The following is a 13,980-nucleotide window of genomic DNA, read 5'->3' on the forward strand; positions in this document are numbered from 1 at the left end:
GAGAGGGGACGGCTGTGTACAGTGGACTACTAGGAGGAGGATAGTGAAAAAGTGTTTCTTGGTGTTTCAGTTTGTGGCCATTACCTCTTTCCCTATCACAGAGCACCACTGAAAAAGAGCCTGACTCCATCCTCTCCACACCTTCCCTGCAGATATTTAGCTACACTGATGACATCCCCCTGAAACTCTTCTAGGCTAACAGATTTCAGCTCTAAACTGACTTGGGATATCAGTTGTAAGACAATATATCATCAGTCATACACTGAAAGAAAAATAACATCCTGGAATTTTTCTGAAGCCATAGACCATAATGGGAAAGGATCCTTATTGTTCTAGTCTAGGGAACCTCAAAATATTGTAGTCAGCTAGACAAAAACTGTGTAGTTCTGAGCAGTCTACATTGCTGTGACATCCTGTTATGGACTTCTAGACACATCTCTCCCCAAGGAGTAAACATCTCTTTTGGCCTAGCAGAAACAGCCTGCGTAAGAAACACTGAGGCTGAAACAAGAACTTGTCCTTGAAGCTGGGGAGAAAGCTCCCTCTCTATTTTCTTGCTTCAAGGGATTGATTTCCTGGGAAACTGTATAAAGGTCAGAAGCACATTATGCTCTATGTGATTGTGAAAAACCCTCTAGAGATTGATGTTACATAAATATTTACAACTACCACTACTAACCAAACCTTTTTCTAACCTCTGCTCTTCCCAAGGAAGAAAACAAGATAATAAGGAAAAATTGACTTGAGAATGATAGCAGTGAAAGTTTAATTTGAAATTACTAATCAAAACTGCACATTTATCTTATAAACAGAAAGAGACAAAAAAAATTAATCAAGGAGCATCTGTAATTTCCCAACACAGACTACAGAAGACTGCAAGTCAGCTGTGACAAGAATGATAACAGGACCATGCTTTTATTTTCTTTATTTTATCCTTGTAAAGATATCCTTTCATATTTTGGTATACTAGACATATTGATGATGGTGTTTCTGTGATGTTACAAAACTCCACTTTCTTCTCATCCCTCTGGGAACAAATTCATTCATATCATTTCACCACAATGCAGCTTTATAAAGAGCAGAAAGACCAGAAGCACAGCACTTTGTTGGGACTCATATATACTCAGATATACAAATGTTGTCCACATCCAAAGCTAGCTGGGAGGAAGTGTGACAAAGAGGATATTCATAAGAGACAACATAATAATTCAGTGTCAGAGAATCCAGTCAGAGATGGTATTTGATTCATTTATTCTTAAAATTTTTGGTGATCCAAGATCCAAGCAAGCACTTGTATCTCTGGAAGTATATGTGGCTTTCCAGCAGTTCTGATGTGTCTCCCATAAATATGGGATACTGTATTTGTGGTAAGCAGCTGGGCAGCAGGGCTGTGGAAAGAAGTGACTCAGAAAGGACAGCTGGGGCAGAAAATGAGGCATCTTGAGATCCAGCCACATGCCTAAGTCTGTGGCTGAACCCTGACATATAGTGGGAAAGACTGAGATCTGCAAAAGGTTTTTATCCTTTTTTCCCAAGACTACTCCTTGAGTTCCTCTCACCTTTGCCTCTCAGAAATGTATATTAGCTGCCTAAAGACATGTAACTCTGCTTTTTGGTGGGACTAGGGTGCCTAAGCTTCTAAGGCACTTTTGAAAACCCCATCTACAGCCTAAAAATACATAGGAGCATTAATTGTGATTAATGTAATAGACATGCAAATTTAAAAGAAGAAACTCTTCTCAAGTCTTCTATAAGCCTTTTCATCAAAGAGCAGAGTTGGCAGAAAATCCCAGAGTCTGTGACATTTTAACTAAAAGTCGAAACAGATTAACATAGTCAGTCATTCCTGTGCTTTGACAGCAGAAACTCCTACCACCTCCTCCTGGACATCCAAATTTTACAGTACACCTATACTTACTAAGTTTTGCATGTGAAAAAAAGGTGCAAAGGAAATTCATTAAAGGGTATCACATTTTGTGAAGCAGAATTGTAATTTACTCATTATTTTAAGAAATATATTTTCTTCTTCATGTAGGCCAGTAAAACCTACATTGTATATCCATCAGTGAAAATAAGCAAGATGAAACATGGAACAGAAAAGTTTATTCTAAAGGCTGTTAAAGAAATTACCCAATGTTCAAAAATGTGAAATGTACTTATTTTGCCTTAGTATGATCCAAGACATCTACTGCCTCCCTTCCTGATCTCTGCTGCCCCTTCAAACCATATTTGAGAGAACTACTGTGCAATCATAAAAAGGTCAACAGACTAAGTTTAATTCAGCTGATCCCTTTGTTGCATTTTTTTCCTGTAATCCTACCAGATACCAACACTCAGACTGGCCTCTTCTGGAAACACATTTTTCACAATATATATTTCAGAACTTTTACTCCTGAAAACTGTACGCTTTTCACTCACTCGATTTCTGTGGATATAGCTATGGATATTTCTAATTATTCAGTCCCACATTCTGGCAAACTCTGTTTCCAGTCTTTTCTCTGACTACCCCGTGGAATCTTGGTTCGCTGCAAAAGCTGAAGGCTCAACCACATGCTTCATTCAGGTTTGCTGTCATGGTGAAGTTTCCAAAGTTAATGCACAGGATACAAATAGCACAACAGGAATAACAAAATGAGAAGAACAGGTAATAGAATACAAACAGCACCAGGAGTTAGACTCTGTTGCACCTTTATAAATAGCATAATGTATCAAAAGATTTTTGAGAATTTAATGGAACTATAAACACCCAACCAAGTTCCTTTGTGTCAGTTTCATGACAGACACAAAGGTCAAATAACTATGTCTGGCATTCTGCAGATGAAAACCAATTGTGATGATATGTAACATGTTAGAACAGGTACACTAATCATTCATGACATGAGAAGTTCATCACAACAACATCAATTGATCATAGTTGAAGAAAAATCAGTCTGTTTCTAGATTGAAGTAGCCTTTGTTAATATTGGCAAAAGGAAAAGGTTGGAGCCACTGACTCTTAAAATTGCCTCTAGTCCTTCTTTTCTGACTTCCAAGATGTGGCAAAATACAGATCTATCTAAATGAACTGTCATGTTTAGCTGATGACATTTGGTCTGCAAAATATTTCAAAGGATGAACCCACAAGTTCTGAAGTAAGGAATAGCCTACCCAATCTCTGTTAGCAGACCTCTGATACAGAAATTTTAAAAAATGGAATGATCTGTTTCTATCAGGCACCTCGTTACCACCTTTCACAAGTACGACTATATAGGTGATGGTGCACATTTGCCATAACTGCCAGATAGCTTTAAACAGTGCTTTTAATTTCTTTTAGCAATATGCTATTTGTTCCCTGCATTAAATGGCACTTGCTCTCATGGCTGTGGCATTTGCAAAATGCCATACATATAACTAGAGGCTGCAGGAATCATGCTTAGAAATGGACAGCAGCTCATGTTGTTCAGTGATGTCAAAGATTACTTCATAGACTGAGGTGGGAGAGCAGGTAATATTTCCATAAATCTACTTTTGGATAAAAATCCTATTGGTAATACTTGGTGCTGCTGCAAATGAAACATTCTGTCATTGCTCAATTCAGAATGAAAGCATTTCAAGCTCAATAAGCAAACATTCACTCCATTCACAGGTCAGGGCAGCTCCACTTACACATTTCTAAATGGTTCATCTTTGGTGCACTAAAACCTACAGAACACCAAGGGTATTTTTCTTCCCTAGAGGGCTTCTGTAGGAGCTGTGTAAGAGTGGGATTCAACTGGTTCCTTCATTTTTGTGTCTTTGTTACTGCTGATCTCTGCATTTTGAAGTCCAGTCATACTATTTTTGTTACCATCCATGAAATCTTCTGCCATCTCTGTGTTCTGCTTGTGGCATTGACAGAAGTCACTGGAGCTCTCTAGAATGTTGATGCAAAATTTGATAATCAATGCTAGCCAGGCCATCCCAAAGAGGATCCACAGAGAGATTACATTCTTGTACCAGCTTGGATAGGTGCGATCTGGGTTCATCCCTACAACAGAATCACCCAAAACATTTCTACATTGGATCGAGAGTGCCTCAAATGAGACATTACATGCAAAGCAAAGATAGTTGAAATATCATTGAATATTAGTGGTTTCTACACAAAACACAAGTATGCCATCTACTTAGCATGTAGTAAGAGATGTTGTAAGTATGTTTCATGATGTGTCAGTAACAGCCTAGTAGTCCTTAGGAACTGCAAATACCACTCATAAGAAAGAAAAAAATTCCCAAATTACATCTATGTCAGAGTAAAATTACTCACTTTCAAGCACACAGTTTAGTTTCTCTACTTACCACTCAGCACCACAATATTCTATTAGCATGTAACAGGGGTTCCTGCAGGCAGAGGGGTAAGCAGGTTTTATGTACCACTGTACGTATCTTGTTAAACCTGATATAAGCAAGAGAGTCTCAGAGTGGGAGAAAAGAGGCCTAAGTAGTCCTAAAACCTCCAAGAACAACCAAACCTTGGAAGACAGTTTGAAATTATCACCAGCCTTCACAGCCACAGAGGCACACTCTGCAGGATCATGGACACCTTGGTGCCCATTAGGACTGCCAGGTCCTTTTCTGCATAGATACTTCATAGTAGGTCAGGGATTCCTCCCAGCTCTGTAGCACACTAGTGGTTCTCCAGCATGATTATCACTTGAATCTTATTTTTGAGGCATAAACCACACATACAGGATTGTAAGGCAAAATTGTTTAGCCTCTACATACCACAACTGACATATTCAATTATTCCCATACCAAACCTAGTGTATCTGTGGCAGTATTCCAGTTACAAATGTATTACACAGGTAAAAGCACACATAGAAGAGGAAGGAATACCAAATGCATTACCAGAAACTGAGAGAAGTAAAGCTGCTGTAGCACAGAGTTCAGCATAATCTGTAAAATCAGTATAGAAAAATGCAGAGCTGACCCAGCTTTTGTCAAACTCCATCTGCCTACCCTTCCCCAAGCTAACTTTATTTCTAACTTATTTACGTGTGCCTACACAAGCTCTTATCATAACTTTGATGCATTACAGACAAGTCCTAAAATTACTACCACTAAGTTGTCTAAGCATCCAAAAAGTAGTATGAAGAAAATAGCAAATCCATAACAAGATGTTTTACTCTTTCAGTCTCCCAGGAATTCAAGGGTGCATGTGTTTCTATAATCAGTTTGTTTTTAATGAGAAAGTCTTTATCAGAAAGGTGTGTCCTGCATATCAGCAAATGCAGTGGGTATGAATCCAATCCCATTTCCTCCAGCAAAGGGTTTTGGCATCTAAAACTAGGTAGCGCCTGACTGTACCTAAGTGACTTAAGCTGCCTTTTAGAATGCAGTTATGTAGAGTTTTGACAGAAGAAACAGTCCCTGTCTGTTAATGATGATGCAGAGGGGCTTAAAACTAATGGCTGTTGATGCACTGGAGTGTAATAAGTGTGCCTCAGCAACTACTGTGATTAAACCATAGCACTCCTGCCTAGTGGTGCAGTCATTCAAGGCACAGGCCATTTCAATCCCACAGAATGATTGGGAAACAATGTCTTTGTTCTTCCACAGGTGGTGTTGCTATGGCAGAAATCTCATCTTTTCCAACCTGTTAAATGCTCACAACAGCATACGGATCATCAGTTCTGGGGATTACTACTGGTGCCAAACTGACAAGAGGGGAGTTTTGTATGTCATGGATTTGCTGTTCAGTAGGTGAAAGCAATGAAATGTGAGCTACTCACCAATCACATAGTCTCCAAACCCTATAGTGCTGAGGGTAATGAAGGAATAGTAGAAGCCTTCTTCATAAGACCAGCCTTCTTTGTCAGAGAATAACAAGGGAGGTAGCAGGAGGAACAATAACAAGCCAGTTACCAGTGCACAGGTCTTCATCAGGAAGGAAGCCTTATTCTAGTAAAACAGGAAGGGAAACCAAAAACCCCCAAAGATTGTCACAAGCAGTGCAACAAGGAAAGTCCAGCTTGGTTTCCAGTTGGAAATGATGATGATATGATCATGGACTCCACAAATGCATACAAATATTCACTGAACTCCACTACAATGGTGTGTCTGTCCCACATGTGTGCTGGTTTTAGCTGGGATGGTTATTTTCTTCCCCTTAGTAGGGGGCTGTGCTTTAAATTTGTGTTGAAAACTGTTGGTAATACAGAGGTGTTTCTATTGATGCTGACTAGTGCCTGCACAGTGGGAAGGCCTTTTCAGCTTCTCATCCCACCCTACCAGTGGCTAGGCCAGGGGTACACAAGAATTTGGGAGGGGACACAGCCAGGACTGCTGAGCCCAAATGACCAAAGGGATATTCCATACCATATGGCATCATTCTCAGCATATAGAGCTGGGGGAAGAAGGAAGCAGGGAATGTTCAGAAGGATGGAGTTTGTCTTCCCAAGTAAGTGTTATGCATGATGGAGTCTTGCTTTCCTGGGAATGGCTGAACACCTGCCTGCTAATGGAAAGTGGTGAACAAATTCCCTTTTTTGTTTTGCTTGTGTGCACAGCTTTTGCTTTACTTATTAAACTCTTTACCTCAACACATGAATTCTTAACTCTTCTGATTCTCTTCCCCATCCCTCTGGGAAGGGATGAGTAGTTGCATAGTGCTTAGCTAAGGTTAAACATCAACACCCAGCCAACACAAATCTGGCATCACCTTCACAAGTCCTAAATTCATGCCAGTATAAAGCCTGTTCCACAAATGTTCCCATGTAACTTTCACATACAATTCTATCTAAAAGTGATGATAAACTGACCAGATAGTCTAGGACTGTGCATTGCTCACATGTTTTATCACTACTGCTACTGTAGGGGAAGTCATTCATCACAGAATTTCCTTCAATTAATGAACAACCTTATCTGACATCTCATAGGGCTATCATAAACTAAATTTATTTGCTTCCAGTTATTCCTGAGTATTATTGCCTTTTTGGTCAAATAGTCAGCCAGGCTGTTCTTGTTAGTCACAGGATCTCAAATACCATACAATGTCCTCTGTCTTTTTTTTTCTTTAAGATATGCCTGTCCATAGTGCTTACCTGCCAGTGAAATACCTCCTCTAGGCGATGAGCACAATGCTGAACCCCAAGCAGCATGAGCTGCCCAATTTCATTCAGGAGTACAAGGTTCAAGGGGATCCCAAAAAGTGCAAAAACGATGCAGAAGATTCGCCCAACTGCAGTGCTGGGGCTCAGGTTTCCATAGCCTGGACAGGAAGGAACAAAGCATTAAATCCAAAATATTTACTGCTTACCCCTTCCCTCTGGAGGAGTGTCACTGTTGGACATTAAACAAAGAGCGTGGATTCAATGCAACAGGCAGAGAGTAGATCATCAGAAGGGTATATTTCTGAACTTTTCATCTTCTTTATAGAGTGTTACAATACAGGTTTAACACGATTGGTAAAGGGAACACCACCTCTCTTGTCCCATTGGTGGAACAAAAGAAAACACACTCAGCACAGCTGTACAGAATTGTTTTGAGAAAATGAAGTTATTTACAAAACTGGTCCTCGAGAGAGAAATGTTCTCAAGATACTTTCCCTTGGGGACAGATCAGCCACTGACAGGCTGGAAGCTCTCTCAGACTCAGAAAATTAGGTCCACAGAGGGGTGAACCTCCCTACAGACGCTAGGTGAGAGGGTCACTGCTCTGAAAGGACCTTTTTTATAAATAACTGTAAGTTACATCCATTGTTTATTACATCCTATTGCAGGCTGGAAAATAGCATTACTTTCCCTGCCAATTTTTCTTAGTTCCTTTTCCATTTATCAGTGAATTTCCTCTCCCCTACCTACTGCCCTGGCTGGGATCTGACGTAAATGCAAACCTTCTGTTTAGTTCAATTTCTGTAAGCATTGTTGGCATGGGCTTTGCTGGTAAATAATGCTGCATGGCTGTCAGATGGTCTCTGAATCACAACAATAGTGTTTTAATTATAACAACCACCCTTTTCTACCTTTGTCCCACAGGACTAGTGAACTTAACACTGCTTCCTTGCTTATAGTCTTTTGCACCACAAGTTCCAAATACACCTTAAATTGTCAAAATTATTGTCTAGAAACAATATACCCAGAGGAATTATATTCAACCTATGTAAAATACTTCAATTTCAGACCTAAAGAAAAAAAAAAAAGTGGTTTAAATTTTGCCTCTTTCTTCTAGTCATAGGAAGTGATCTAATAAAAAGTCCTGCCTTGCAATCACTGCTTTGCTGGTATCCTCAGATCATTCTGGCTTCAAAATCACTCATCTTCATTCCCCACACATTCTTTATAAAACATCCCATAAATTTTCAGACTTGCACTTGTAATTTCCAGTTCTTTCTGCCATAAGAAAGTCAGATTTAACTAGGGTATATTTCACAGGATGCTTAAAATGACAGAATAACTAACACACACCATAAGCATTTCACCAGTGTCTTAGCCAGTCAGAGACCTATGGCCTTGACTACATTCCAAAAATCACCTCTGCTCATTAGAGGTTGGTGTACAGCCACATCTTTTACCACAGAGATTATCTTTTTGCTACAAATAATGCTATCTCCTCCCAGCATTGCCCAACCATCTGCACAGCAAGCACGGAGGCACTCCCTCCACTGCTGCCTTGCTACCCTGCTTTTGGGTGCTGTAGCCTCAGGGCAAGTGAGCAGTGCCCAGTAGGGAGAGGCCCCAGGGTTGGGCTCTGTATCCCAGATAAGTGAGAGTACAAACATCTGTGGTTAACTTGAGACTCCCATTTCTTCACTAACTTCTGTCACATGCCAGCTGCAATAAACCACTGACTGATGACACAGAAATGTGTGCAGCTATGAGCTGGTGATATCTACACACTCTGTGCCAAGCTTTTGCAAACAAAAATCTCTCCCCATGGACAACTCCACAGTTAGTTGTGCATATGTGCCAGCAAACAACACCCAGAGAAAGATTTTGGGGCAATCTATTCCTAAGTATGTACCCCCACATATCCCAAATTTTATTATATGGAGGACATCCCCTACAATAATTTTAGGCACACAGTATGCCCCCAATGGAACCCCAGAAGCCTGTCCCTGGGAAGGGGGAGAGTATCTCACAGAAAGAATGGGATGCTGTTATGTAACTACCTGTTTTGAAATACAGTCAAACAGAAGGGGCTGAAGTAAGACCACACCATTGCTACTTCTGCTTTGCTTGTGAGCAGCTTTGCAATGTTAATGCACAATGATTGCTAATTTCTGCCATCTTTCACCATTTCTAAACTAACAGGTATGCTAAATGAGACATGTAGGCAAGTACATCTGGTAGATGACCCCTTCTAAGCAAATTATAGAAAGATGTGTCTGGTGTGATGCATTTCAAGCTGGCTGTGACATTTCAGTGGATTAGTTCCACTTTTCTATTCTGACTTGGCCCAGGAGAAAGTGCTGGGGGGCATTTACTGTAGAGCTGGAGGCTGATGATGAATCATATACATTTATGGCCAGTTATTCCCAAGGTCGTTTCCCCCCAACCCTTTCCCTTTCTTTTCCTTCTATATCAAGTTTTAAAATTGTGTACTGTCTTGAGCAGTCCTTTTAACCACAGATTTCTAAGTTTCTCTGCAGAAAAACATAAGAGAAGAAAGGCCGATGCTCTCTGGTCTCTGTGAAGCACAGCAGCCTTCAGAATTGTGGGGATGTCACATAGTGTTGGATGGCAGAGCACCTAAACTTAACTTTTATGTTACAGTTAATTTAGAATAGCAAGTTGATTGATATAGGAAGGTCTAATGTGCACTGTAAACCCAGCCCTCCAAACACCAGATCTACTTTGCATTTGATTTCTCTGGCTCCTTTTTCCCTTGGACTCAGCAGCTTGATAAAATTTTCTGAAGACTTGGTACACAGTTGCTGTACATATGCCAAAAAAAGCCATGTCCCACCAGCTTTTTGTACAGGATACAAAGTATAATCAAATAGAACAGGAGACCTTATATTATGCAAAATGGCCAGAAATTGATTCCTGTCTGGTTACATCCACTTTGCACTAGACAAGGAGATACAAAACTAATTGTATAAGCCTCAACTGTTATAAAACTCAAGCAGGAATGGGAAAATAGGATTTACCCTCTTCAGTATTAACAGGTGTCTTAAACCATCATTAGCTACGTATTAGAAAATCTGAACCAGATTCAGAAACTAAAACTACACTGCCAGTTGTGTCACATCCCTCATGAGCCTGCTGCTTGGATGTCACCTAGTACATGTCTGAGCAAAGAGACACTGAGAAATGATCACTAAAAACTGCAGAGACATCAAAGTGTGTTTCCACTGAAGCAGCTGGATTAAGTGCATGTATAGCTCCTCTTATTTAGAAATAAGGTGTAACGTAAGTTAAGCTTCTTTGGAAGAAACAAAACAAATAGTTTTATTTCTAAATGCTCATAACCATGTGCTTTAACTCATGTGCTGCGGTTGCACATATTAAGGAATTCAGGATATTTTCCTGCTTTCCCATTACATTCCTGTCCATAGGGGATTCAGAAACTCTGTAGACTTGTTAAGATGAGACTTATTAGTAAACGATCATTTAATTCATAAGACAACATTTTCAGTGTCCTCAGTTAACTTGAGGCAGCTGCAACTTCCTGCTTATCACAATGAGAGATTTGTTCTCACTGTCCAGACATAAAAGAGTATTTTCATCAAAAAGTGCTTAGAATAAAAAGTATATATCATAGGCTAAAAAAAATCTGAAAATTTACCAAAAAATTTCATCTGCAGAGAAAACACAGTTAGCATAAAACCAAATCTCCCCAAAAAATGTGTTTGAGTGCTAAAACCACCGATAAACCTACTGGTTAGAGAAGCAACTCTTGTTCTATTAGATCTTTTCTCCTACCTGATAGTACACAAGCCATCACTTCCTACAGACATGGTCTAATCCCAAATGTACAGACTGCTCTTGTTGACAGTATTTAGCTTTGAATAACCAGAAATTCATCTAAGCCTGGGGGCCAGGTATCCACCATGCAGTTCACTGAGGGATGTCAATGCCAGAATTACTTTAGTTTGCATTACACATTTAAATATTTATAAAAACTCTGCTCAGCAGTTGGGGTGATGTCCAGTGAGCCACATTTCTGTTTTCCCAGGCACTGGAGGAAATTAAATCCTTAAGCCATCCAGCTCCTCCCACAGCTAGCTTGTCCTCTAACACTTTTCAGGAAATCTAAACTTTTCTTTCCCTTGTGTTCTTTACAAGTAATCTGGATGTTTTAATACAGTGGAAATGAAAGGTTTTTCTCATGAAAAATTTAAATGTTTCATTGCGGGAAAAAAAAATAAAATATGAAAATTCACTTTAGATAGAAAAGACATCTTTGTATAATTCAAAGTGGAAAAACCATAAAAATACCTCCTGATCCCTCACACACAGGCTTATGGTAATAATGTTTGTCTGTTTCCTGAAAATAAGAGCATGGCCCAAGCTTAACGGGCAGGTGACCCTGACAAAGTGCTCAGTAGCCCGTTCTGATCTCATAGCTGACTTCTTTAAGCAGACAGTTGCACTGGAGACCTCCTGAGGTACCAGGAAGCCTGAATTACCCTATAATCTTACAAGCATTAGGATTTTCAGAGGTCATTTGGCACCATCTACATTCACCTGAAGATCAGCAAGTCAGTGGTTCCTATCCTCCCTCATACTTCAAATGTCTCCATAACTAAATAAAACATGTTAACATGCTAACGGCTTCTCAACCTTCTTGTGAGATTTCACATTATGCCCACCAAGTCTGCACTAAGTTCAAGAACACTTAACAGCTGGACACAGCTAAGGACACCTGGCATAGTGACCTGGAAGTCATAGTTATTCCAAATTCATCCATAGAGGGAAGATGCTACAGGCATGGAGCTTCTACATAAGGGACACAAGCCCCAAGCAGCCACACTGCTTACACTGGCATTTCAGCTTTATGATTAGAACAAACCAAACATTTGAAGAATTTGATTTTAAACCTACTGGTGGTAGAATCTCAGGAACTGCGTCTTATATAGGGAAGCTCACTGGGACCCTGGCAGGCTGAACCAGGGAAGTTATTAACAGTTTTAGCTCTATGAAGTTCCAGATGAGAGTAAAATTTGGTTACACATTCCTTCAGTGAGTGAAAAAAAATGTTCCAGATGAGTACTGCAGTCTTGGATTAGTGCTGTGCATACACTGAAAGCTGTATAGTGGGCTTAGTCTCAGCTGGGTGAGATGGCATGCGGTTGGGAAAGCAGACCACATTTCCAGTGCTCAGGAGATAGCTCAAAGGAAGCTGCTAGCTCAGATAGCTGGATACCTGATATCCTGCTCCTAGGATGCTGGATAGCTCAAAGAGTGGCTGTCCCCAAACATACCAGCGACCTCCCATAGATCACTATGCCACATCCTATTTGGCCAACCCTGTAAAAAAGCTCTGCCAGCTGTCACAGGGCAGGGAAAAAAAATGAACACATCAACACTGGCAGTTTTGCAACAGAGAACTCCCCTACACAGGAGGTTCCTGAGGTTTACAGAGGATTCAAATATGAAAGAATAAGCTGTTATTTTGTATTTTAACCACTTTGACACATCAAGTTAGTTTAACTGAATTCCCCAATATATTGTCAGGAAGCAATGGGACGAAACCTGACCATTTTTCAGCTCCACCAGACCCTGGGCAGTACTGCAGAGGGTCAGAGTCTTCACAAAACTCTTGCTGACACAAAGCTTTACCAGGATTTCATAGCCCTGAACTTGTTACTGTTTAATTCTCTGCACTGGAATCCTCCGTGGCAACTACTAAATATCTCTAACAATGTGGTTAATACCATTACTCATACTGAGTAATGAATAGTCTGATCCATGCCTCTGTTGTTACCTCCCAGTCTTTGTGGTATTGCTTTTAGGAGCTATGTACTGTGCTAACCAGAGAACAAGAAGAAGGCACCTCCCTTCTTTTCTTCATGGTGAGATAGTTTACTTGTCCCATTTTATATTTAAAGAAGGGCCCTGGAAATTCACACATCTGCATTCTGGTGGCTGTGCCACCTGAAAATGGTAATACAGCACTAGACAATGGCATCCATCCACCCAATATTAGGTGGGACATTCAGGCTAGAGAGGACAATACTTCTTTCTCTCTTAGGCTTGCACAGACGAGTCAGCCTCATCACTGACTACAGAAAGAGCATTTCCCTAGCACTTTCTCTGAAATTACACCACCCTGTGGTTGTTTGACTTCAGGAACTTTGATCTTGTGCCCCACTCTGAACTTGCTTTGACCTCTGCCCTGTTAGTCCAAACTAAGTAGGAGAAGAGTAAACACAGAAAGGAGAGACTTGGTGTCGGCAAGGGATAAAGAAGTCTGACAGATAAAACCAGCAGCAAGTTAGCTTCTCTTTCTTTAATCATGTTTAGTACTACAGCTCTACGGAAACTCTGAAGATGACCCTTCAAGCCATTGGAGAAAGGGCTCTCATGGAAAAACCTGCAGAAAATGAGGTAACATAAAATCTAGCATAATATATGTCAAAGATAGCAATGAGGAAAGCACAGAAGTGTAACAGTGGGGAGAAGGAATCAGCAGGTGGCCAGGGTTGCCCATCCCAAAAGTTATAAATGTAGTTCCATTCAAAATACGAGATTAGCCATAAACTACATAGGCTTTGGGCCACTTCTTTAAACAAGATATTTTAGTTCATACATATCTGTTCTTTAAACATTTGTGATTGAGGCAGCAACTATGTCCAGCCTGCAGGTTAGAACTCACTTTGTTTTTAAGCAAAGTTCACATGCTGCTTTTAATCACTAGTAGTGAAAATAGATGAGGCTTCTTCAATGGAAGAAGGATACAGTGCAGAAGATGCTGCAACAGGAGACATGGGGATTTAAACCTTGTCAGTGGGGAAACAAACTAATGCCCCTCAGTTGGTATTAATGGGGAAAGAAGTTAACTTCCCTTCCTGTATCCCAG

At 40.3% G+C, this 13,980-nt stretch overlaps 1 protein-coding gene across 6 annotated transcripts in view; it reads right to left on the reverse strand.

Annotated features, from left to right (window-relative positions):
• The window catches only part of KCNK17 (potassium two pore domain channel subfamily K member 17), a 48,815-nt gene that overhangs the window by 20,408 nt on the left and 14,427 nt on the right, over window positions 1-13,980 (reverse strand). For 3 of the 6 annotated variants that reach the window (XM_023924400.2, XM_086869817.1, XM_086869832.1), the window contains 3 exons: window positions 7,059-7,225; window positions 5,748-5,916; window positions 743-4,006 (listed from right to left, as the gene is read on the reverse strand). In XM_023924400.2, coding sequence (XP_023780168.1) covers window positions 3,711-4,006; window positions 5,748-5,916; window positions 7,059-7,225 — 632 coding nt within the window. In that variant the 3' untranslated portion in view covers window positions 743-3,710. Of the gene's footprint in view, window positions 1-742; window positions 4,007-5,747; window positions 5,917-7,058; window positions 7,226-13,980 lie in introns of those variants that run through there. The other 3 variants (XM_086869841.1, XM_086869836.1, XM_086869847.1) reach the window with 1 other exon arrangement.

This window comes from Cyanistes caeruleus, chromosome 2 (assembly GCF_971803275.1).
Source record: "Cyanistes caeruleus chromosome 2, bCyaCae1.hap1.1, whole genome shotgun sequence".
NCBI lineage: Eukaryota > Metazoa > Chordata > Aves > Passeriformes > Paridae > Cyanistes > Cyanistes caeruleus.